Below are 26,290 nucleotides of genomic sequence, written 5' to 3'. Positions count from 1 at the left end.
CGATGTTTTATTTATGAGATTTTATTTAGACCTTGCATGTTTGACACCTTCCCATTTGGATATTTTTATAACAGGTTCAGGTTTCGTTTTCGGTTTTAAAAATTACAGGTTTTTACCCAAATGAACCTATTACAAACATATCCATGCAGTTTTTATCTAGAATTATGTGTTTACTTTTCCGCAATGAATGAGGGTGTCACAGTTTGTTTACTGCTATTTCTTGTCAGTGTCGGTCGGGGCATATAGACCGTTGTGTTATTTCCCGATGTTTCTTACCAGTGTCGGTATGGGTATCTTCCTATTGGTTTGTATAGAGTATGATATGAAAGAGAGTTGGGTATGGTTCTGTTATTGTTATGGTAAAGTAATATTCTGTTAATGGGACACCGTTGTGAGAGGTTGTTGGAGTACTTTGACCTTGTTTTAGATGAGGCATTGGTGGACATAGTTGTGGCAAGAGAATTGTGGAGCATGTGTGATATTGAACTGGAACTATGTGTGGTTTAACACCTTTTCTTGGGACAGCAAGTACGGAGTTTTGGGACTTAGCATCATGTCAAATTAAGAGTGAGTTTTGTGGTAATAAAGGAGATGAAATTGAGAAGCTAATGTGAGTATGTGTAACAATTGTGGATTGTGAGATAAGATTGTGGAGATGAGTGTATATGTATATAGAAATATGTCGTTTTGTGGTAATGTAGAAGATATGGAGTAGTGGTTATACTGAGAACTTTATGATATATGTTATGGGAGTACAGAATAATTGGAGGCACGAGAATAGTTAGAGAAAGAGAGCTCTGGATATAGGAATGGTTGTAGGTCTTAAGGTTGTAGTGGGTTATCGTTGTCATGCGATGGTAATGAGGTTTATGGGAGGTATAGCAAAGGACCTAGTATTAGTGAGTTACGAGGACGTAACATTTATCTTAAGAGGAGTAGAGAGGGAAAAGAGAGTTTGATGGTTGTACATATTATAGCACATTTGGAAGTTTGAGTGTTGGTGTAGAGTAAAGGATGGATTCGTGTTACGGTTGATTTTAATATAGGTAATGGCAGTGTTCGTAGTAGTATGATGTTTAGGAGTGTGAGTAAAATTCGATAATATTAACGGATTGTGTGAGGATGTTTATGTGTGTGAGTAAACTTCGAGGACGAAGTTCATTCTAAGGGTGGTAGAATGTAACATTCCGTAATGATGGTTGATCTTGTCCGGTGGATTGTCTGGGTATTGAGTTACTAGTGAGTGTTATGGAAGTGAGACTAGGTTGGCAACATTATATTGTGGTTATTTGGTAATATTATGGAGTTGGTATTGAGAGTATATGCTGTAGTTGGGACGATATCGTGAGTCATGTTGTGGAAGTAAGTGTGGTTGGTAGACCTAGTGTTAGGTGTCCAGGTTTCATAGGTTGGGTTGGAACTTCGGGGACGAAGTTCTTTTTAAGGAGGGAAGACTGTAATAATACGGATTTTGTAGGCTGGTACTCGACCGAGTATGGCCTACTCGGTTGAGTAGAGTGTGTCGTATAGCCTGTTTGGCTACTGCCCAGGAACACTCGGCCGAGTATGCTGAATACTCGACCGAGTAGAGGGTACTCGGCCGAGTATACTTTATACTCGACCGAGTATCCGGTCTGTCGGGTATTATTTCCGCGGTTTTGATTAAAATGATTAGAGATTATTTATATAATCGTTTGTCAGTTTCTAAAGGCATTTTCTTCCAAAAACATAAACTACGTTTCTTCCCCCTCTAATCATCTTCATCAATTCCAAGGCAAAGGTCTTCGATTGTGGGTTCTAGCACCATATTCCGTGTCAGTCGTCATAGTAAGTGTCTTATCTTTATTGATCTATTGTTGTCCTTATAAGTTAGCAAACCCTAGTTTGGATTAATTTGGGGGTTTAGGGTTTTCTCATTATATATGTGTTGATTGTTGATTACCATTATTGTAGGTGACGATGTGGTATTTGTTATGCATTTGTATGATTGATTGCATCATAGCGGATTGCGAAAAGGTAGGGTTTCCCTACTCAGTTTACTGTTAATTGATTTAAGATTGTGATTGTATTGTGTATGATTGTTATCTGCTGATCATCGGAGGTTGGGTGTTGTGGTAACGGTGTTGATGTGGTTGCGTTGTGACGGTTATGGTGTTGTGACAGCTGTGATGCTGTGTGTGTGATTGTGATTGTGGTGGAGTCACTTGCGGGAGTGACTTCACACCCTAGTTCGCCCTCCGTGGAACCCGTCACGGAAGGGGATGTGCACATTAAGGGACAGGGATTATTAGTCGCTCGTTGATGAGTTGGACTAGGTGGGGATGGGCTGCGGTCACCCACTGGCGGCGAGGATTACCTGTTGCGATGGGTAATCTGGCAGGACTACACACTTCGGTGTGTAGTCGGTTACTGTGTGAGATCGGGAGACCGGGGATGGAGGATGATCAGGCGGTTACATTATTTGTTTGTCTTATTTGAATTATGCAGTAACTGACCCCGTGTTGTTGTTTTGTAAAACCTGCGGTGATCCATTCGGGGATGGTGAGCAGATATGACAGGTAATGCAGATGTTTACCTATGGGACAAACATGGGGAGTCATCACTTCGAGTCTAGTTTCCGCCATTACGAGTTTAGCCGTCTTTGATTTCAGTTGTATTGAAGTCCTTACACTGTTAGTCTGAGTTGGTCTGAGATAATGTATTCGCTAACTCTTTATACTTTAATAAATGTTGTTTGGAATTTGTAACTTTGATATACTAACCTTGGGAAACCGGGATGGTAACAGCCTTTCATGCTAGGGTAGTCCTTGGTAAGGTACCTGGTATGTGGGGTGTTACATCGCAAAACAAATTCACATTATTATCACTATAATTAACAAACACTGGATAGATTAAATATAATGTCTGACTAACAAAACATACAAGACAATGATGATATTGGATTTAAATATATAACATTCAAATAAATGCTAAATTAATTATACCTTTTATATGGTAAACAATTATAACATAACCATACCTTAATCAACGAATTATAAGTTAGGATAATCTCGTTGATAAACCGATCTTTCATTATCCACTTTTATTTCAATATTCAATTTAGATTTTTAAAACATAAACATAGTTAAAGCTACCTCAAATGACTCATAGATTTGCACCAAAATTAACCACGTGTAAAACAATTTAGAACCAATGTTAATTCTTGTTGCAATAGTATACGATTTTTTTTTATTAGTTAAGAACCATGAACAAAGTAGAAATACATAATCAAATAACATAAGCATGCATAATCATAACGTACCCTTAAAGTAATTTAGATGTTAGGGATAAAAGGGTGAGCAATCCAATGTGTCTTTTTCCTATTATACGCAGATATAGAATAATAAGGTTAGGGTTAGAGACTCGTGCTTATAACGTTTTGTGAAATATAGAGTAGAGAGAATTATGGAGAGAAGGTAGAGAGAAAGTAAGGGAGACAAAACTGTATTCTTATTCCATTATGAAGGTATATATATACAATACAATGGGAGAAGATTTCCATAAGACAATATATTCTAGAGTATTCTAAGATATGGACATTCATATAATAATATTTCATAACATTTACCAGCTTTACAATGCCCAATTTAAGAGTTCAACGATTTTATATAAAAATCTGAATCTGATTTTTAATCATAGGAACTACTCAGAAAAATCATTATGTGACTACAAGTCACACAATATAGTGTCAATCCATACACGAACATTTAAGTTCTTTATCGAGTAGTTTTTAGATCTCCAACATCATATATACTCAATCGTAGTGTAGTGTCTTGCTAATAAAATTTATACACGAGAGAGTTTCAGCACTTATCTTTTCTTGAAGATAAAAAGGTTGATCAAAACGGGTATAGTAAGAACCCGAATGGCTTTAATTTGTCACATCTGAATCATTTCATGTCAACTTTCTTAGTTTGCCAAAAAAATACACGACAGTCTTTAATAAGAATTGGATGTATCTCAATAATTTCATTTATCACATGCCATAATTTAGTTGACTATATTCATCATGCTAATCTAGCAATACTTGTATCATCAAATCTCAAATTAAAATTTTATTTCCAGCTATATAAATGATTGACATCTGACATAGGACACAATAAGTGTCTCATATATGTAAGCAAAACTCGTCAAAGTTCCAATAGGAAATATATTACTCTTTGAGTATTTTCATATGACCAACAATTATAATCGTCAACATATAAAATGATGACATATGGATGCTTATCACAATGCACGTTTCAATGTGCTATATAATAACATGATAATACATGTAATTTGATCACAATTCAACTTACAAATCAATTATTCCCTTTAAGGATCAGAGGTGATTCAACAACTTTCAAGTTAGTTGTATTTTTCAACCATTTACTTCACAATATATTATATGCTGGTCACATTATCACTCTTATTTCAAATGTGAAGTAATGTCCACTTTTGGTGAGAATACCAGTGTTTTAAAAGAAACACCTGACTCATGAATATATTCACATCCTCATACTTAACCACCGTTAGTGGTATACTTTCATATTTTTATTATATCAATAAAGCAATGTCATATTATCTCGGGGAATAATGGCCTATAATCAAATTCATTATGTAATGTGTCTATAGTACTACATTACTTGTATGAAAAATAAAATAATTTCATCCTCAAAACATGACATCTTATTCGTTCCAGGGAATGATTTGAATCAGTTTGATATGATTCTGAATTTTTTTCAGAAGTGTCGCATAATTTCAGACATCCATTTATAAACATCGAGTTCATTCTTAATATTGATACTCAAAATAATACTCACTATATGAAATGTGAGAATTTATAAACACTTTAAACTTCAAGTCACAGTTTCAATAATATCTGCAAACATTATGAACTTCGGGTATAATTCAGTATATGTATATGAACTTTGTTCATAGTATGAATATCAAAATTTCAGCTCGTATATCATTTTTCCTTTTCTTATATCGAACTCTTTCATATACGAGTTTCATATTCTCACCTGACTTTTCATGAGATATTTTCATTTCTTTCAAAGAACTAATTTGGCTCAATAATGCCACATGATTAAGCTTAATTAAGGCTTTTTTTTTACTTGGCTCAATAAGGCCACATCATTAGGCTCATTTAAGGCCGCAGCATTAGGCTTATCATAACGCCACATTCTCGATCTATGCTACAAACAGAGTCTTTATGAGATGTCACATTCACTTAAAGGAATAGATCAAATTTCATATCTCATTATACTGTTCAACTTCAGGTGAACAAGAATCAATTCGCAAATAAATTTGCCTTTCATAAAGACCGCTTTAAACTCAACAGCGGTTCATATGCTCATAGACGTTGAATTCTAGCCACTTACACTTATACAGTATGCATATATTGTACTGATGAGACGGTGTTAAATTATTACACACCTTTCAAACTTTGAACTTCGGGCCAAAGTTATAATATGGACATATCTCTCATCTTTGTAAAATAAATCTTTTGAAACTTTAGGCCCAAAATTATATAATGTCCCTTTTCAAAACTTCTTGACCACGTACATAAAACTTTAGGTCCAATAATATGTACATCTTTTAAGATTAGTGTAACAGTTATATACTCTTATACCATTATAAAACCATACGAATGATCTATAGGACCACCAATCGTTGGTTGGCGCAGTGGTAGCATGGGGCTGCGCTTGGTAGGGAGGTCTGCGGATCGAACCCCCACAACTGCGATTAGGAGGGGTTTAAATACCGTAATCCTTGGACACGCCCTAAAATCCGGATTAGTCGGCCCAGTGTGGTTCAGATTATCGGATGGTTTAGACCAAAAAAAATGATCTATAGGACCACAAAAAATACTAATTCCTTTTATAGACTATAATTTCAATACACGAGTATACATATTATCTGACGTCCAAACTATTAAAAGCACTTAAAACCTTAATGCATTAACATGAACCAAACCTTTAAGCCATTAAATTAACGTTTAACGCATGATGATATTGAGCGCACAACCAAAACAAATAATTATCAGAGTAAGATCGTTATACACCGGCATACATCCATCTAATACAAGTTCAATATATTAGATGATTAGATCCCACATTTGTGATAAAGAAATACGTAGTACTCCATTAGAATCAATCAAGTTTTAGTTTTAGAAAACTAACGAACGAATTAATCATGTAATACAAAATCACGAATTATTTCAATTAAAATTAACATATAACTATCATATAATATAGGAGTATAAAATTATGCAAACCAAATGATATACTCTATTTTTATAGTTCGTTCAATTCATTATCAGAATGATACGGTGTAACAATATTGCAACCCACAAATCTTCTTTTCATGTCAGAAAATATGTACGTGGGTTAATGTTGAATAACACTCTGTAATAATTAATCCAAACACACATACAATCCGTTAACAAAATAAATTTAATAGTCAAATACGTATCAACGGCCAAACAAACAAGATCAAATAAGATCAGTATAAGTATTTCAATTGACATTTAATCAAACAAATATACAATTCCCCTCAAAGTATGACCCATATATACACGCAAAATTGTTAAAGAGAGTGAATTTACATTACAAACCATGTATCACAATTCATAGGCTATAATTTACATAACAAACATATTATTACTCTGTGATTAGGCATACTCCGTAGTCCATATAACACAAACAGTAAGAGACCGTCTCTCCCAAGTTTTAGTCGCAGAATATAATACTGAGTATTCACGAAAGTCTAGTTTGTTTATTACTGCAATTCACGTTTGCTTATATGGCTTAATATATTGGTTCATAGACCGATTCGTTACACACTACAAGCAAGATAAAAAAAATGTATGGCAAAACCGTACATAAATCTGCTTCCTAATAGAATAAGATCTGATATGAACCTCCTTTATCAGATGTGAGTCGATCAAGTGAATAATACAATAATATCTGATATGAAACTTCTGATTGTCAAATCTCGCTTATTTGAATCAAACGAAAAATCTCATGTTGACTATAAGATATGAATAGTATATGAACAATTAAGATTATTAATTTTTTTTTTTTTTTTTTTGGTGAAATGTGAGTATATTATATATCAAAATCAAATTTACATAAGGTGCTTGTAGTTTAAAACAACCAACATACTATCACTCCAACAGATTCATTTTTTTGAGCCATTCTAAGTCACTAAGTTCACCATGACTTGTCCCTGCCACGAACTCGAATTCTCATCTCCTCTACTATATGCTTGGCTACCCGTTCTGGACACAGCATGAATTTCTCATTCCTAGTCTTGTTTCTTTGATGCCAGACCTGATATATCAAGCTCAACATCATTGCATTCTGGATTCCCTTTTGCAGCTTAGTACCAGTCCTTTGCATACACCACTCCATCACCCCACTCTCAGGGAATCTCCAACTAGTCATCTTATTCACCTCCCTCACTATCCTCTTGCTGTACTCACACTCACAGAAGAGATGTCCAGAGGTCTCTTCAGCTAGGGCACATAGACAGCAGGTATCCTCAATTTCCACACCAAACCCAACCAGCTTAGATGTAGTGTTCAGTGCAGCATGTGCTACTAACCAGCCCATAAATTGATGCTTAGGGATTACCCACCCATCCCAGACTACCTTGTACCAGTTCACCTTTGGCCTAGTCCCCCTGAACCACTCATAGGTTCCAGCAGGTGTATACCCATCAGGTTGAACATGCCATTTGCCATTTGTATAACCTGGTACCATCTCATCTTTGATCTTGCAGATTCTTCTCCACACCCAGCTTGAATTCATGCTAGGCTTATATTCCATCCAGTCCTGCCCTTTGAGGTAGTTGTTATGAATCCAGTGCACCCAAATGGAGTCTCTATTGGCAGCTATCCAATCAACTAGTCTCCCAACCATTGCCTTGTTCCAGTTTTCCTGATCCTTAATGCCCAATCCTCCCTCATCCTTTGATCTGCATATAGTATCCCATCCAACCAAGGGAATCCTCCTGTAATCTGCACTATTGTCCCATAAGAAATTCCTACACACTGCCTCAATCCTCTTAATCACTCCCTTGAGCAGTACAAACATTGATGCCCAGTAAGAGTGTAAAGAATTCAGGACATTGCTCACTATAGTCAACCTGCCAGCATATGAGAACTTTCTTGCTCCATACCCATGAATCCTAGAGCATATTTTGTCCACTAAACATTCACAATCCTGTTTCTTAAGCCTTGTGGTTTGAATGGGCATGCCAAGATATTTAAAAGGGATTTTCCCTTCAACAAACCCTGAGACTTGCAAAATCTCTTGCTTAAGCTGATCTGGTACATTCCTGAAGTAAGCACTTGATTTTGATGCACTCACCTTCAGTCCTGTTGCCTTAGAGAAAGTAGAAAAAGCTTGCAATAACAACATCATTGACTTAGCATCCCCTTTGCTGAACAGGAGGACATCATCTGCAAACATCAAGCAATTCAATTTTTGATTCTTACACAGAGGGTGGTACTTAAACTCATACTTGGAAGCTGCATACTGTAGGGTACGGGTCAAGTACTCCATGCAAAGAGTGAATATCAGGGGGGATAAGGGATCCCCTTGCCTAAGTCCCCTCTTGCCCTGAAAATAGCCAAACATCTCTCCATTGACAGACAGAGAATAAGTTGCTGAAGTGATGCACTGAATAATCATGGCCTTGAACTCAGAAGGGAAATTAAGAGCATCAAGAAGTTGTCTCACAAAAGTCCACTCCACTGTGTCATAGGCCTTCTGAAGGTCTATCTTGAACATACACCTTGGGGAAGCATGAGGCCTTTCATACAATCTTATCAAGTCTTGGCATATAAGAATGTTCTCTTGAATACTTCTATTTTGTATGAAAGCACCTTGGTTCTGACCAAAAATTTGGGGCAGGACAGCAGCTAATCTAGTACACAAGAGTTTTGAGATGACCTTGTATACAACATTACAACAAGCTATTGGCCTGAATTGCAACACACTCTTTGGCCTTTCACATTTGGGTATCGGGTCGATTAGTAGCATTGATCGCTTAAGGAGTTGCCTACTCTGGAAAAAATCTTGAACTGCATTAATAACATCCCCTCCTATCTCACCCCAAGCATCTTTGAAGAATTTACTTGTGTATCCATCAGGTCCAGGTGACTTGATATCAGGGATACAAAACAATGCCTCCTTAATCTCCAATCCTGTAACAGGCTGCAGCAGCATATTCCAGTGCTCAGTAGTGCATATAGGTCCCTGGCCTATGATGCTCTTGTGTACCTTCTTTGTTGTTTGACTGGAGCCTAGCAAAGATTGGTAATATTCAAGAAAAGCTTCCTGAATTTGATCTGGTCTATCACACTCTCTGCCATTCATATCCTCAACTAGCACCACCTTATTCAAGTTTCTTCTTTTTTTCAGAATACCATGAAAGTAAGCACTGTTAGTGTCCCCCTCTTTAACCCATTGATGCTTAGCTTTCTGAGACAGGAAACTCTCCTTTGCCTTTGTTAACTCCTGCAGTTTCAGTGTAGCCTCATATTCTTCTGCTATTAGCTGCAAATTAGTAGGATCCCTTGATATTTCCTCCTGCATTTCCTCCACCTGTTTCTGCAGTATATTTGTAGCCCCCTCAATATCACTATATCCCTCCACATTCAACTTCTTCAGCACAGGCTTCATCTTCTTCAAACTCTTAACTAGCCTGAACATTGGTGTGCCAACCAATCCAGAATCCCAATTCTCTCTCACAAGAGGTAGGAAATTTTTTGACCCTCCCCACATATTGAAATATTTGAAAGACCTCTTGCTTTGACCTTGATTAGAACTCTTTATAACACATGGTGTATGATCATAAAGTCCCTCAGGCATAAAATGTGCATACAAATCAGTGAAATTATCACACCATGCCTTATTAACCATAAACCTGTCAATTCTGCTATAAATTCTTTCATCAGGTTTCTGTTTATTATTCCATGTATACACAGCTCCTATTGCAGCAATGTCCATCAGTCCACAATCAGCAACACATCTTCTGAATGGGTCTATCTCACCTGAAGGAGCATTCCCACCTACTCTCTCAGAGGGAGATAGCACACAGTTAAAATCACCTACCACTGCCCAAGGTCCTGCAATCTGACTAGCCAGTCTGTTCAGGTTGTCCCACAGGGGAGCTCTCTCAGCAATGCCATTGAAAGCATAAGTCATAGTTAGCCAGAACACCCTCCTATCCACCAAGGAATCAACTTTCATATGTATATATTGAGCATTATACTCCAAAATTTGTACTCTAAATATAGTAGGGTTCCACAGCACCCAAATACGTCCACCAGAGTGATATCCATTGTTGGTTGTGATGCACCAATTATTAAAACTACCAGCTGCCTTATTGAAGGCTTTATTCTTTATTTTAGTTTCTAACAAACCAAAAATACCTATATTATTACCTTGCAAAAAATAATTAATATCTCTTTGTTTACCTACTCTATTCATTCCCCTTATATTCCAAAATCCAATTCTATCCATTAGACAAGGAGTGATTCATAGCATTACCAATTTTCTCACTACTCTTCTTAGCTGGTGAAGTATAACAACCTCTTTGTAAGAGAATGCTCCAAAATTTTCATTACTATATCCATCTTTGCTCCTTTCTCTAGAATGCATCCTTACCAGTCTCTTGATAGGTGTGTGATGACCAGGATCTTGTCTCCCAACAGTACTCACTGGTCTGGTTTGTTCCAGAGGTAGCTGTCTCACCTGAACTGGTTCACCAGCATTCACAGTCTTCTTAGGGACCCAGACCTGCTTGACAGGCACCTTATTATGCTTCTTCTGTTCTCCTTTCCTACATTGCTCCATATCATGACCCATTCCTTTGCATTTTGTGCACGTGACAGGCCTCCATTCGTACTCTACTTCCACCTGGACTATACCACCAGTTTCATCTTTGAATGAAACCTTAGCAGGCAGATTTTGATCCACCAATAACTACACCATAACTCTAGCAAACCCGAGTCTAGTTCTCTCCTCTGTTGCCACATCACTTTTAACATATTTCCCTACAATACTTGTGATCTTAGGCAAACTTTTGCCCCAGAATTTTAGAGGCAATTTATGGATCCTTATCCACGCAGGAACTGACTTCACTTCTCCTTTTTTCATCTCCAAATCCTTTTCCCATGCTTTTACAATCATCGGCTTGTTATCAAATAGATAGTGTCCTGACGTTAACACCTTCTCCTTCATTTCCATGGTTTTGAATCTAACCAAGAAAATTCCATTTGGCAAGAAAGAAATTTTGTCAATGTTGAATTTCGTCCAAATCCTTCTTATGAAACCCTCTATAATCTCCCATGGTGGATTTGCACCAAGGATAAAACAAATAACAGCCTGTTTCCAGTATTCCACTTCCTCCTCAACATCCTCATTTTGTAACTGTAACATATCCTCTGACTCTGTTTTCGTATCATTCTCAGTATTTTCATTCCCCTGTTCAAGGCTATCAGAGACTATCTCGTCCTCTTCCTCACTTTCCTCTATTTCCTCATCTGTTTCTTCTTCATCTTCAGTCTCCACTACCATTTCTGGGATACCTACAATATCGTGAATGTTTTTCATGTTCCCTTCTTCTTCTACATCTGGTCCAGTACACCTCTCATTAGGGTTCCCTACTTCCACGCTTTCTTCATTCTCAACTGTATCACTCATCTCCTTAGACGCAGCAGGAATACTACGTCCTCTTAGGTTCAGTTCACGCCGTCTTTGTTGGCTAGATTTCCTAGCCATTAAGGCACATCAATGGCGGCACAGAGCTAGTCGTACATTTTCTTTTTTCGCTCTCTAGGTTTTTTGCTTATCATCATAATAATAATAATAATAATAAGATTATTAATTTATTTCTGCTCAATCGGTAAATATTCGTGCTGATAACGTGTTGTGAAATAAAGACAAGAATTGTAGAGAGAATATAGAGAGAGACAGAACTGTCTATTATTCCATTATGATGAGGGTATATATACACATACAATAAGGGTAGAGTTTCCATAAGATAATACACTCTAGGATATTATAAGACATAGACATTCATATAATATTATACTATAATATTTCATAAATTGAACCCAAAAAAACTTAGTGAGCCAGAATAAATCGAACTAGGTATGATATAAGCCCAAATTGAACTGAAATCAATATTTTTTTTTTTTGACAACAATAAACTTTAATATATAAAATAAAACTACTACAAAGTGCTAAAGATTAGGTTTTCTAATATATTTTTTTTCAAACAATATAAAAATTATACTCCCTCCTAATTTAATTGTTGATTCCTTTTCTTTTGGGCACCAAAATTAAGGAAATGAATTTGGACCACACAAAAATTAACCAAAAAAGAAAGGGGAACCAACACCCGACTAGCATCGGAAAAGAAAGACTAACCAACAATTAGACACTGGGAGGGAGTATAAAATTAAATTTAAATTATGCGAGTTAGACGGGTCAAATCGAGTCAAGATTATACATTCGATGTACTACCACCAGTTTTATATTTTTGAGCATTATAATAAAGTTTTCGAGTTTTATTTTAAAGTTTCTGAGTTTTAATATAAAGTTTTCGAGTTTTATTTTAAAGTTTCTGAGTTTTAATATAATGAAAATGTAACTTATAAATTTTAAAAAGCTCAAAAATACACACATACTCACTAACAAACAAGGTTCGAGGTACTACATCTGATATATGTTCCGATTTCTTATCCCGAGTTCCTGAATCCTGAACGAGTGAACATGTGGTGGATTTATTTGAACAAATTCACCCAAATGATAGGAAACCAAACGGGCCAAATATGTTTTATTCAGGAAGGACGGAGGCCCCAAGTCGAATCTTACCAAGAAAATTAGGGCAATTATAACGGACTAAAGCCGCTCTATATATCGAACTTTAGCCGCTCTTCCCCCTTCTCCTCGATCTAGACTACCTCTCTTTTTCATCTCATCTCATCAATAACTTTTTTATCAATGCAAATCATTAGTTTTTTCTTGTTATATTATGTAGCTAATTAACCATTGTTATCTATAATGATTTTAATTCACGAAGATTATCAATCATGCTATAGTTTGGAATTTGAGTCAAGAGTAGTTATTTTGTAATTCCATGAGGATTGAAAAAGGATGATGAATCTCTTTGCTTAGTTTGCAAACGCAGCACCCCAATTTATTTTGGATTGCGATGAGCGTGGCTTATTCCACACGAGATTTCTGACTTTCCTTATTACAATATCCCCTCGTCTCAATCATTTTTTTTACCATTAATTAAGATCACATTAATCAAAATTAGGGCAATGAAATTATTAATGTGAATATGTGATGTTTATATTTTGTTGGAAATATGACATTTTTTTTTGTATTAAAAATAAGATTTAGAAAAGGGTGATGAATCTCTTTGCTTTCTTTGCATACGCAGCACCCCAATTTCGATTGGGTTGCGATGAGCGTGGCTATTTCCACACGAGATTTCTGACTTTTCTTTCTTTTTCATTCATTACTTGTGTTTCTTTTGTTACATGTCATGGACGATGTATAAAATGCGGTTATTTGTCAACCTTAGTAGTTCAGGATGTGTATAGAGACTTTATTTGAAAAGTTTTTGATGATCAATATTACGAGGTTATGCATGTTCGTAAACTGATACTTTCGACGCATTATTGCCATCTTCTGTGATTTGTTATGAAAATTTGCTTTTGTATACTGAGGATTACTATGTTTTGGCTATGTTGATTAGTCTAAATTGGTGTTTTGAACTGTTAGATGAGAGTATAAAGGCGCAAACTTGGCTTAAATAGTATTACCAAATGTTGCAGGAAGGTTTCAGTTTGTGATGAATGTCAATATTGACACTCATGTCTCACTGAAACTCTGGTTAAGACCGTTACTTTAAGCTAATGAGGAATGAATGTTTTAATATAAGAACAATTACAATTTGGACTTTGTTAGCAGATCTCAAGAGTTGTGGGTTGATAAATAGGGTAGGAAGCGAGTTTATTTTATTTCATGTAAACTAGTTGTACAATTATGAAACGAATCATACCAATAAACTGTTTTATGGAATTAGCATCTGGTAAACTTTTGCTATTGTAGCTGTAAAATTGTCTCCATATTTTGTTATTGTAGATGATCTTATTATTCATGTCGAAGAAGGTATTAACTATCAAGGCTGTTTGGTCTACCTCTCAAGCTTGTGAGGAAATGACTTCATTTCCCACCGTTGTAGGTTTTCTAAACCTCATTGTTTGCATATTTCCTTAATATGAATTTGAGGCTTAGACCATCTCTAACGGTGGGTGATTTTGTGTTTATCGCAAGTTTGGTGAATGCTGAAGCTAGCCTCTTTCGGAGCTAATGATTTTTGGCTGTTGACACTGATGAAACTATAAATCGTTAAGCTTGTCCATGAAGTAAACTAAAGATGCTGCCTTCTCTTTTAAGATCATATCTTACCTAGATAGCTTACCTGTTAAGTTTTCTTTAGCGCTTAGAGCATTAGCAATAGACAAACCCCAAATGAGGTTTGTCTACTGCCACATCACTCAACACACAAACCTCTCTAACATCAAACCTTAGTACAACAATAGACAAACCTCAAGTTGGATATAGTCCATGTGAGCAATCTTCATTCAACCTGGCAGTTGGCACTTATTTGTTAAGGTCATTCATTGGGCTTTTTCTTTAGTACATTTTAGCTTTGACTCTACAATGAATATAAAATAAAAGAGAGATACATAGAAATCATATTGTAGGCGATTTTGGTGATCAGTTTTCAGAGATTTTGCATGTTCGTAAAATGGTGTTTTCCTACAAAGTAATGAGTATCTTCTATGATTTGTTATTCATAATCGACATCTCGTGTCTAATGTCTTGCTAGAACTCTTGGATAGACCATTCACCATTGTCACCATTCTACGTTATACTAAATATCAATTAATTAGTATAAGAACAATTACAAAATGCACCTTGTTATCAGGTCTTAAGTGGCAAGTCTGGATTGTTAGTGTACAATTATTGTTAAATAAAATCGGCATTGTTTTAATGTTTATCAAGTTCCTTGTTAGCTTTGATGAAGAAGATGAAGGCTAATCCATCTGGAAGCTTGTGATGTAATGACTTAATTTGCCAGCATTGGAGGTTCTCTAAACCTCATTGATTGCATATTAGGCTTCAGTCTATACATGCTTAATATGAAATTGAGGCTTGGCTTAGAGCATCCCCAATGGTGGTTGATTTGGTGGTATATCTCAAGTTTGTTAAACGCTGAACTTAGCCTCTTTAGCTGATGATATTTGGCTGTTCTTGGCTAAACACGGATGAAATTGTAAGTTGGTTAAGTTTAACAGAGAAGTAAAATTATGATGATGGTCTTCTCTGATAAGATTGTTATAATTTCAAATCTCAATGATTATAGATGGCTCCCCTATTGACTTTTCGTAGCCGCTTACTAACATAAACTCATTTTAAAAAATGGGTAGTGTCCTCTATGTTAACTTGTTTGCATTTTGGACTGCATTGGCTAGTATTGTGTTAGATTGTTAGGTTTGTCTTGGTACAACTCTGCTGCAAAATCTTGCTCAATAAGAAACTGAGCAGAACCCATGCTAGCTTGATGCTCAGTTTCTTATTGATCAAATATTTCTTCTTGATCTATAAAATCATGCGAAGTCATGCCACAGATTGTCACTCGACCAGACAGGATATGCAATGCGTCTTGTTGAAGCACCTTTAGTTGAGTAAGTTTACGATTATCCACCTCTGGTCGGTCATTGCCATTGAAGCTGGGTAGTTTTTAAGAGTAACTTGTATCAGGATGTACAGCCATGCACATTTGTGACTGTTAAATGTGAAGTCATACGGAGTTGTTTGTGTACAGCCATATATAGTTGTGAACTTTAAATGTAAAGTAGCTGATGTACTATAATCGTGCAATTGAGGTTAAGCTAGGTGTTCATTGTACGCTGTCTACAGATGCAATTCATCAGTTTCGGCCAGTGAGGTTGATGTAAGTTGTTGTTATTGGAGTTATGGTAGCAATTGAGTCTGTAGAAGTGTAGAACGCTTTCATTGTTCAATAAATTGACACATGTTGCCGTTATTAGAGTTATGGTGCTACTTCGAGTAAAATCCAAATCTACTTGTTAGTCTTGTTTCTCCATGCATATTACTTGTTATGAGGGCCGAAAATTTTCCATGGCCTTGAATACATCAATGTTTTTATACACGGTACAGTTTTCTTAAAAGGCTCATTAAGGGCACACGATAGAAAAATCGTTCTTCAATGTGGCACAGATACGAAACATTTTGTGTCCTATTAATACCAGGTGTTGGACATTGGCCACGGACACGCTAAGGGTGTGTTTGGATAGTAAAAGTGGAGGGAAAGGGAGGGAAGGGGGAGGAGGGAAGAGAAAGGGAGGTAAGGGAAGGGGAGGGCACATGGGATGTGGGTGTTTGGATACCATTTACTTCCAAATCTTGCCTATTGTGGAGAGATTTTAATTTGCCTTAGAGAAGGTAAAATGGATTCCTCTAAATCTCTCCCCCTCCATTTCTCTCCACCCTCATTTGCTATCCAAACAAAGAATTTGCAATCCCCTACTCTCTCTCCCTTTCTTTTCCCTCCAATTTCCTCAATCCAAACACACCCTAAGCGTGCTAAGTGTAGAAGTTTCCGTGCTTTCTAGAAGCTCATATAGTAATGTCAAAGGATGATATTTAGTATGAATGGATATATGAGTGTTCAATAGTTCATTTTCGGTTTTACCCTTTCCGTTTTTTCAATCAACTTCTCCTAAATTGCACATAAATAAATACACTCAGAATCTACGGGGATATTGCAAATGGGCAAAAATATCTCTGATTTTATTATAATAACTGTATTTGAGAGGTTGAAAATTAAAGGACAAATCAGTCATAGGAAACATAACGAGAGCGTCCGAGGACATCTTGATAGTGTATTTTGGGCCACCCAAATTTTATTATCACCCATTTCCCAAATTATTTCCTTAATTGACTCCTTAACATGCGCCCAATGGGCATATGATAGAAAAATCCGATAAGATAATTTAGGAAAGTTGAATAAATTAATGAACCACACCCGAGTCACCATGCGATCACCCCTCGCCCATGCGACCACCCGCACCCATCGGTCACCTGGGCAATTTTCCTTCCCCTATTGGGCAGTGGGCACCCCTGCCGTTGCCGGCAACTCTGCCCCACTCGACACCCCACCACTTTCCAAACTCCATCAACAATGTTAATTAAACAAAATTTCCGTAATTGGAAAAATACTCAATTAATAAAAAATCATGTAATTTATTCAAAACAGAATAATTACTTGTTCGATATGCAAATTAAGAACCATAGTCAGAAGAACCGAGAAGGAATTTCAGTTCATAGACTATACATGTGAGGTAGTACCTCTTATTGTTTATTTTCTGAGTTTTATTTTAAAGCTTTTGAGTTCTGCTTTAGTATAAAGTTTTTGAACACATTTACTAAAACATTACACTAAAAAAATATAATATTGCTCAAAAACTATATTTATAAAAGGTAATATCTTTCGAAAAAAATGTGTATATCTTTCCAAAAACTACAGTGCCAGTCTTACCTCATATGCTTAATCATTTTTCTCAAGAGAAGGCTATTAAATGTTCACTTACACAGTACCTTTGTCACCCACCAAATCACGCTTAACCACATCACTATCACTATCATAAAAAAACATTAAACCCATCACAGCCGAAAGGAAAAGGTGGTACACTGTCATTATCAGTATAGCACGGAGTCACCAAGTACAGTTGAGGCCAAGTACAGTTGAGGAAACAGGCACGTATTTCTTGGCAACCATATACTCTTACACAAATTCTCATTATAGACGGACACTATTCGTCTATACGTATAGACGGATATCATTTTCCCTCACAAAATACCCATTTGTCATAAAGTGGGAAGCACATGGAGGTGCCCCACCTTGTCCCCCTATCCATTTTATTAGAGGTCTTTACCCGTCTGTTCGCCCCACCCGTCTATACCAAGACCTATTGATACTCTTAAGCGAGGTATGTGAACCGAATAGATCATAGCCTAACGATGATGCATTGTAGACAATATGACTCAGGTACGGATCCCCCTTTCCTTATATTGCAAAACCCTTTTAGCTAGTTTTACACCAATTAAGGTCTCCGAAGATGTGAGCAATTAAGCGCACAAAATCACAAAAGGCGAAAATTATTGCCTATAGGCAGGAAGTTCATAATACTAAATTGCTTCCATGGCTATCTTTACACCCAAAATCTGAATAAAAGAACGAGTTCTACAAAAACTAAAACCCATATGAACTGTGAATTGTCCTAAGAATAAACTGAGTACGAAACTTACCGCCTCAAGTAACAGCACAAGTAGTCTCTTATTCTAAAAGGGGGCATTTAAATTATAAATAGTCACATAAAAACGACTCTATTTTATGTTGTTAAGCGATTACAGAACAATACTCTAAAATCAATACCCCCCAGTACTTGAACCGACAAATACCAACGTGTATCAAAAGAATGAATTAACATTTTGTCAAGGACTACATTTTTCCAATGTATCATCTCTATCTACACATCACAAGTGTACCCAATACCTACTGTGATTTCTTCCTGCATTTCCGTAGACTCCGATACAACATTGATTTTGTTCTCCTTTCTTGCACGTCGTTTGAACACCTCTCATTTCGTTCGAAGCTTTCAATCTGCAATACTTTTCTCCACTCAAAAATCATCTTCATTTCCATCAGAAAACAAGTTTGCCTAGTTCTAGCTGTACTAGTCACAATCCAAGCCACAAACTTCGAGCACAATACCGCCTTTTGGCGTGAACGGGTTCACACGGACCCATAGAAGAGAGAAGATAGATGCAAGTAAGATAGACCAGACAATGATGATGGTCGGGAGCCCGTTTTGTTTTCCCATCATACCCTTGAGGAAAGGGTATAGATGCATGATGACCCACAAAGCAAAGAAAAGCCGGCCGAAGAGTGGTCCCCATGATTCGTACCCGTTGTTGATGGCGTCTGAGACACCAACAATAACCCCGATGACGTTTATAATGAGAAGGGTCATGGGCGGGATCAAGAGCGTGGTCCACTTGAATAAGTAGAGGTCAGAAAATTCACCGTCATCGGCCGCTTTGGATGTGACGGTGAAATTGGTGTTTACACCGGCAATAACCTTTAGGAGACCCTGGAAGAGGGCGAAAAGATGAGAAGAGACACCTCCGATCACCCAAAACTGTTCATTCCTCCAAAAATCATCGATTTGCACGTGTCCCCATTGCATTTCCAAAACACTTGTTGCCGCGATGGAAATGAAGAGGGCCATGAAGAGGATACTGGCATAGCTGCTAATCTGCAGTTAGATGACAAGAGATGAATAACCATGTAAATTAAGAAAACTAAGGGAAAGGTCATACATAGATCGCTTTTAATTAGGATTTATTTTCGAGGATATAAGGGAAAACAATCCACATGTCGTATACTTCACGGAAACGTAAACAACAGGTCTCAACATAGGACTACTGAAGTAAAATAATAGCCAGACAATTACCTCAGGGACAATGAACTTCCCGGTGAGTAGACAAATAGCCGGCAGAGTACAATAGACAAGCAATGGGACTGAGGTCAATGGGTATACAATAGAATTGATATAAGAGAACCGCTCCAAGGGTTTGAGACCCGAGTTATACCCGTACCATATGGGACAATGCCTGCTCAATAAGATCTCTACAGATCCCAAGGCCCATCGAAGAACTTGGTGCAGACGGTCTGATAGATTAATGGGAGCAGACCCTTTAAACGCAGGCCTCTTCGGCATGCAGTACACTGACCTCCATCCATGGCAATGCATTTTAAAGCCAGTCAAGATATCTTCTGTAACTGACCCATAGATCCAGCCAACCTGAATTTACAAGGTTAGAGGTTACATTGAAATAAAGAAATTAAAAAAAAATTCAGTATTTTGGATGGTTTGAGTTAATGAATATTATCATGTGATGATGTGCATTCAGAGTGACCTAGTATGTCTCACCTCTTTTCCCCATTCAGTTTTATCCTCGTAGCCACAGCTGATGACATGAATAGCCTCTCGAAGAAGAGATGCTTCGTTTACACCATGCATCAATCCACCCTCCTCTATGAGCGTTGATGCTACAAAGACCGGGGACTGCCCGAATTTCTTCTCAAATTTGACTTGAGGCATAAGTGCTGACTTTTCACTGTCGATACCTTAAAATGTTGAACAAAAGTTGATCAGCGGGATGCCACAACTTAAGAGCACAAAGGATGCAATTTCAAAATCAAAGCATAGCCAATTTCAGCGAGTCATTTACCTTTATTCCACCATAATCATGGAGCAAAGTATTGTGAGTCTTTGGCTCCATCAAAATAGTTTAGACCGACGGGGAAAACAATATATAAATATAATCTAAACCGAATTATTAGCAATGTAATTGTTGCTCGACAAGACTGACTTGGAAAATGTTTAAGAAAAATAGAGTCCCTCCTTACCTTCGATTCCTTCCTCAATGTTTTCAAGAGCGTGTATTTGTGTGGAAGTTTCCTTGTTCCTATTCTTCTTTTTGCTGTCCTTATTCTTACTCTCCTTAGACTTTGATTTCCGGGTTGTTTTTCTAGACCCAAGACAGCAACAGCTTAAACACCATTTTGGCCAACAGTTACACGTCTTGCCTGGGGTTTTCTTTTGTTTAGGGGCATCAAATCCGTAAAGCGCCTTCCTTCGGAAGACACAACCTGTCCCGACATAAATTGGTCCTTGGATACCATCCAAACCTTTCATGTTGATCTGTTAAGGAAAACAAAAGGAAGAGAAAAGTTTAATGTAGATCCGTACCATTTCCATCCTGTTTATATACGGCCTTGTTTGACTTTGGTGGTCATATGACCAATATGTTCTTATAATATACACAAATAAGTGCAACTTTCTATATTTCGGACTTATAAATGGAGAAATTGAGTTCAAGGTTGATATCGCTTGACCATCAAAGTCATAACTCATAACAGAAAAACGAGATGTTGGTAGTAATCACTAATCTATTGCAAAGAGAATCACTTACATCAAAGAAAACAACATTTCTGTTAGAGTAACGATCGTGCTTATCAATACCATCGAACCTCTGAGGAAACTGCACATAGCAAATTTTCTTGCCAGATATGGGGTCCATTAGGAAGCACATGGCTTCACGAAGAGCCTTGCTGTTGTTAATGTAGTGATCACAATCCACATTCAGAATATATGGCGCATTTGACAAAACTGCCGAAACTCTTATCTGCATTATGACCCAATAAGATTCTCAGACTCAGAATACAAAGACAGCTAGAGGGAGCTAGAGAGAGAGAGAGACTAACCAATGAATTCATGGCACCGGCCTTTTTGTGATGTTCAAAACCCGGTCTCTTCTCACGAGAAACGTACACGAGTTTAGGCAGCTCATTTCCATCCAAATCTCGCATTCCATTTTGACCAAGGAAAACCTGTTAAAGAAATAGAAAATATATTATTAACGAGAAATAAAACTCAAAACAAATATATTACAGTATAAAGTAGGGAGTCTTAATACGTAGGGTATTAAATCTTGGTTTTCAATATGATGCATGATATCAAATCTTGGTTTGCGACTTGATCTTGGAATCGATTGTTATAATTTGAACCAGGACGAAGAGCCATGGTTGTGACTGATAATACCTCAAAATGAGATCACAGTAACTTTTAAAACACAGATAACTCAGTAGCAATGCGGTGTTGCGGCCTTGATTTAACAGCATGGATTAATTACACTTCATATCTCAAGTAATCCTGTTACCTGAATCATTCCAGGGTGGTCCCTGACATTGTTTCCAGGCCATGGGGTTCCATCTTGCATGGTCCAACCATCTTCTGGAACTTTTTGTGCCATGGCAACCAATCCATTAATCCGAATTTTAAACTCTTCATAATCTCTCTGAACATTTTAGCAATCAATCAACACCATAATTCACTTTTGCACCAACATTGGGGAAAGAAACTGAACTTGACAAATTACAAACCTTCATGGCACGACGTTCTCTAACAAATGCAGGATGCACTTTATCTTTCAGATAATCAACCTTCTGAGAGAAGTACCATTCAGGAGCACGTGGTTCAATTTGGTACTTCTTGCAAAATGGGACCCACTTTCTTGCAAACTCAGAGGTCTCTGAAAGTGCCTCAAATGTAAGCATGGCCGCACCATCATCAGAGACGTAACATGAGACCTTGTCAACCGGATAATCACAAGCAAGGATGGAGAGAACCGTGTTTGCAGTGATAAGTGGAGGCTCCTTCGTAGGATCCACAGTAGATACAAATATGTCAACCGAAGCTAGCTCAGACGGCTTGCCTTCCTTCTCATACCTAGTTGCCATTTCAGCATAAAGTTCAGTACAAACTAACAATCAACTGACTAGATGAGGGGCTCGTGGGAAGTAGACTTGGCAAACAGTCAGGTTTGGGTGAGTCTATTCGGTCAGGTCAGTTTTCCATATCTTGTAGGGAGGGAAAAAATATCATACCTCAAAGAAAGTCGATCAAGATAAGTTTCTCTCTCAATAGGACACCATTTAGGAAACTGATCCAAAATCCAAGACACAGCAAACCAAATTTCACAAATGACTGATATCAGCCATAATACAAATGCATCCTTCACCGGGTGGAGGATTCGATATTGAAAGAAGAAACCAAGAACCACGAGACGCAGTATAATGACAATCCTGTAGGGATTGATCCGGCTCGATGGAACTGGTACTTTCCTTGAGAGCGGCTGCCTGCCTTCATCCATCCTTGAAGAACATAAAAAGGAAGGTGAGAAGGGCTATTGAAGAGGAAGTTACAAATACAAAGGCATGTGCACATATATAAACTATAAGGGATGAATCTGCATTACAAATTGCATGTATAAGGCATTTTCCAACCATTTCAATAGTCATGCCTATGGTCTTAAGTTTTTAACTGCATGACTGTCCATCACATGTGCATGAAGGAAATCACACACAGGAATCAAATGACGTGTCCCTGGGAATCATGAACGTTCCGATCATTACTTGAAATATTGTTAAACCATTACCCCCCTCCTATCCTCTAGAATATAGCCCATTAAGTTGGCTTATTTTTGTATCGAATCCTCTCTTTTAAACTTGCACTTTTAGTCGGAGTAACACAATATCTCAAAAGAAGGTCAAGTATCTACTAGCCATATAGTTATATACAACAAATAGAGTTGAACAAAGAGGAGAAAACAATTATCATACTTGGGCAAATCAGGATCCTCAGGGTCACCTCCGTCATATCCACCGTCATATCCCTGATGCTTAATCATTTGCAACTTCTCATTCTGCCTCTTTCTCCAATCTTCCATCCTATCCTTCCAAGCAACACTACCATATCCATATAGAGCTAGGTCTTTCTTGGGATCCATTGGTCTAGGTGGCACTGTATTTTACCAACAAAACTGACACATCAGCAATGACATAATTTTCTAAAATTAAATAAAAACTAGGAATTAAGGCATTAGCAAAAGGGTACACATTAGCAATGACCTAATTTTTTACTACAACATAACATCAGGCATACATTGTCTTTTGTGAATGAAGATTGAACTTACAGGACATTGCAGAATCAGAATACGACACTGGGTGGATTTTCTTCCCCCGGCTCATAAATGCAGGGATTAATGCATGTTTCTCTGGTGAAATCCCAGTATCCTTCATGCACAAGAAAAGTTAGAATAAACTTGCCACACAGAAGAATTATACACCAAATTCAAATAAATCACATAAATTAAGATTGTACCTCCTGCCCATAAGTTAGGAGAGGGATTTCATTTGCCAGTGCAGCTGATTCAAAATCTGCTGGCGTTGTAAAACCAGATGCGCTGGATGGGGGTCGGCCAACATTAAGCCGACTAGAAAGCATTGCCTCAGCAATCTGTTGCGGGTCATTTAGATCTCTAAACTTGCTTGCATATTTGAGCTCATTTTCTAAATCATCCGTGTCATCCTCATCTTCATCACCTTCAACTCTAGGACTTCCTAAATCATTCAAAATGCATAAAAGTTGAGCATACCTACTACAATTCACCTTTGAAATAGATATATTTGATCCATCCCCAATATCATAGTACGAAGCACAGCAATAACAACATTACCCAAATCCCCAATGCCACAATGGTTGCCGGCATTTAAAAAGTCCTTAATTACACCATAATCCGGAAACAAAGAATTTCAAGTCATAGCTCAATGAAAGGAATAGAGCAAAAAAAAAAAAAAAAAACTTGCCTTTGAGACGTTTGTAGCGGGTTTTGCACTGAGGGCAAGCTTGATTGCCCTCACCTCGTTCATACTCATAACAAGGTCTACAAACAGGGAAAGCACACTCATTACAAGCAACAAAAGGTTCCCCTTCATCTCCACAAACCTCGATCTCATCTCCGCAAATCTTACAACCCTGTCCACTCAATTCTTTCACAGATGTCACCTGTAACACGTTTATTTCAAACTAGCTTAAGAGAGCATTCAATGAGCATTCAACCTTACAGATCCACACAACCTTAAATCATGCAAAACACCATGTTTTTGTTTTCCAATTATTGAGGAATTAAAAAAAGCAACTTTTTTTTTTTTCTGAATAACATTAAAAAGAAAAAAACTAAACTTTACACAATCTAATTAACAAAACCTGGCTCATAATTGCCAGAAACAAGACAATACTGTGAAAGTTCAGTAATTCTTACACTGTGAAACGGTTTCATTATTATATAAAAAGACAGCTCATTTGCAGTCAAACTAGAAGTCAAGTGATTAAATTAGCTCATACCTAAACTAATTACAATGTAATTAAGTACATAATTGACAATTGAGCAAATGGGTATTTCTGAAATCGATCAAAATTAGTATATAAAGTATTAAATTCAACAAAAAAAATAATTAAAAATAAAATAAAAAAAGAGAACATACTCTTCCAATATCTTCAGCATTGATAAGAACAAACTCCTTCCTATTGTGGGAACCAGCTACAAGCCTCCCTTTTGTAGCCATTTTCCCCCCAAAATTTCAATAATTTCCAGAATTATATATATAAGTCAATGCAGAATTAACCCAGATTTATTTATGTATTTATTCAGGAACAGAATAACCCCATTAAATTACAGAAATTACTCGAAACATTCACAACAACACCAACAACCCAACATTAAACACTTTAAAGTACAACAGAACAGAGAAATCAGATGCAACAACACCCAATTATTATTATTATTACTACTATAATATCAGAAATTGTATGCTTCAATTAGATTAAATATAATATAATTAAATGTTTTTATAATGAAAAGAGTGAATATTTATGATTTGAGATTTTAGGAGTTTGGTAGAGATTTGTGGGTGGAAAAAGAAAGTATAAAAAATAAATGAAAAAATGTAGAAAGAAAATATATATATATATAAAAAAGAGAGATTTTAGAAGAAAAATGGATGGATTTGATTAGAGAGAATCTAAAAGGTGGGATTATGATATGAAATTAGAGTATTCAACGCGTAAGGTAGAAGAGACAGTACAAGTGCGGGACAGATGAAGGGACCGACACCCAAGTTTAACAGTACATACAGAAAGAGAGAGTTTCAAGTGTGTGTTTCTGTTCATGTGCGTTTTTGGTTTTTTATTTATTTTTTAAGACACGAAAAAACGCTAGATCTACTCTACTTTGTTTTGTTATTGTCCCTTTTCTATACTTATATTATACTTGTATAAGTTCAGTTTCTAATTTTATTCAATTAATTAATTATTTTTATCACAAATTTTTGGAGGTCAATTTATCACGAGATTGTTTTTTCGTATCTCTTTTTATATGGTGCGTAATATTTTGGATTATGTTTTTTTTTATGATAATTGTTTCTCATTTCACCGTTTAAACAAGTGGTCATGACTACCTAGTAATTACTCTAAGACTGTCTCTCATAATTTTTATTATTATTTTATTGCACATCAACTTCTTATAGGACCATCCTAATAGAATAACCAAACATTTTATAATTTCAGTCTAACAACCTAATATCTTTATGATAAAATCTACACAGTAACATATTTAAATATACAAGCCATCAATATAAATACGGTACTAGGTTATAAAATAAAAATATTATTTGGACT

General features: G+C 36.7%; 1 protein-coding gene across 2 annotated transcripts; it reads right to left on the bottom strand.

The window, feature by feature from the left end:
• Positions 1–18,480: 18,480 nt before the first annotated feature.
• Positions 18,481–25,735, bottom strand: LOC141605435 (cellulose synthase A catalytic subunit 6 [UDP-forming]-like). 2 transcript variants are annotated; one of them, XM_074424197.1, is made up of 14 exons: positions 25,099–25,735; positions 24,421–24,619; positions 23,936–24,174; positions 23,748–23,847; positions 23,395–23,575; positions 22,660–22,926; positions 22,156–22,501; positions 21,933–22,070; positions 21,478–21,603; positions 21,186–21,398; positions 20,620–20,914; positions 20,141–20,337; positions 19,661–20,011; positions 18,481–19,462 (listed from the first exon to the last, which is right to left on the bottom strand). In XM_074424197.1, the coding sequence occupies exons 1-14, from the start codon at positions 25,177–25,179 to the stop codon at positions 18,881–18,883; spliced, it is 3,315 nt and encodes a 1,104-aa protein (XP_074280298.1). In that variant the 5' UTR covers positions 25,180–25,735; the 3' UTR covers positions 18,481–18,880. The 2 variants fall into 2 exon arrangements, with proteins under 2 accessions (XP_074280298.1, XP_074280297.1); XM_074424196.1 differs by having other exon boundaries at positions 23,936–24,170; positions 24,417–24,619; positions 25,099–25,315.
• Positions 25,736–26,290: the final 555 nt, after the last annotated feature.

Source organism: Silene latifolia, chromosome 10 (assembly GCF_048544455.1).
Source record: "Silene latifolia isolate original U9 population chromosome 10, ASM4854445v1, whole genome shotgun sequence".
Classification (NCBI taxonomy): domain Eukaryota; kingdom Viridiplantae; phylum Streptophyta; class Magnoliopsida; order Caryophyllales; family Caryophyllaceae; genus Silene; species Silene latifolia.
This window is presented reverse-complemented; position numbering and strand designations above follow the sequence as displayed.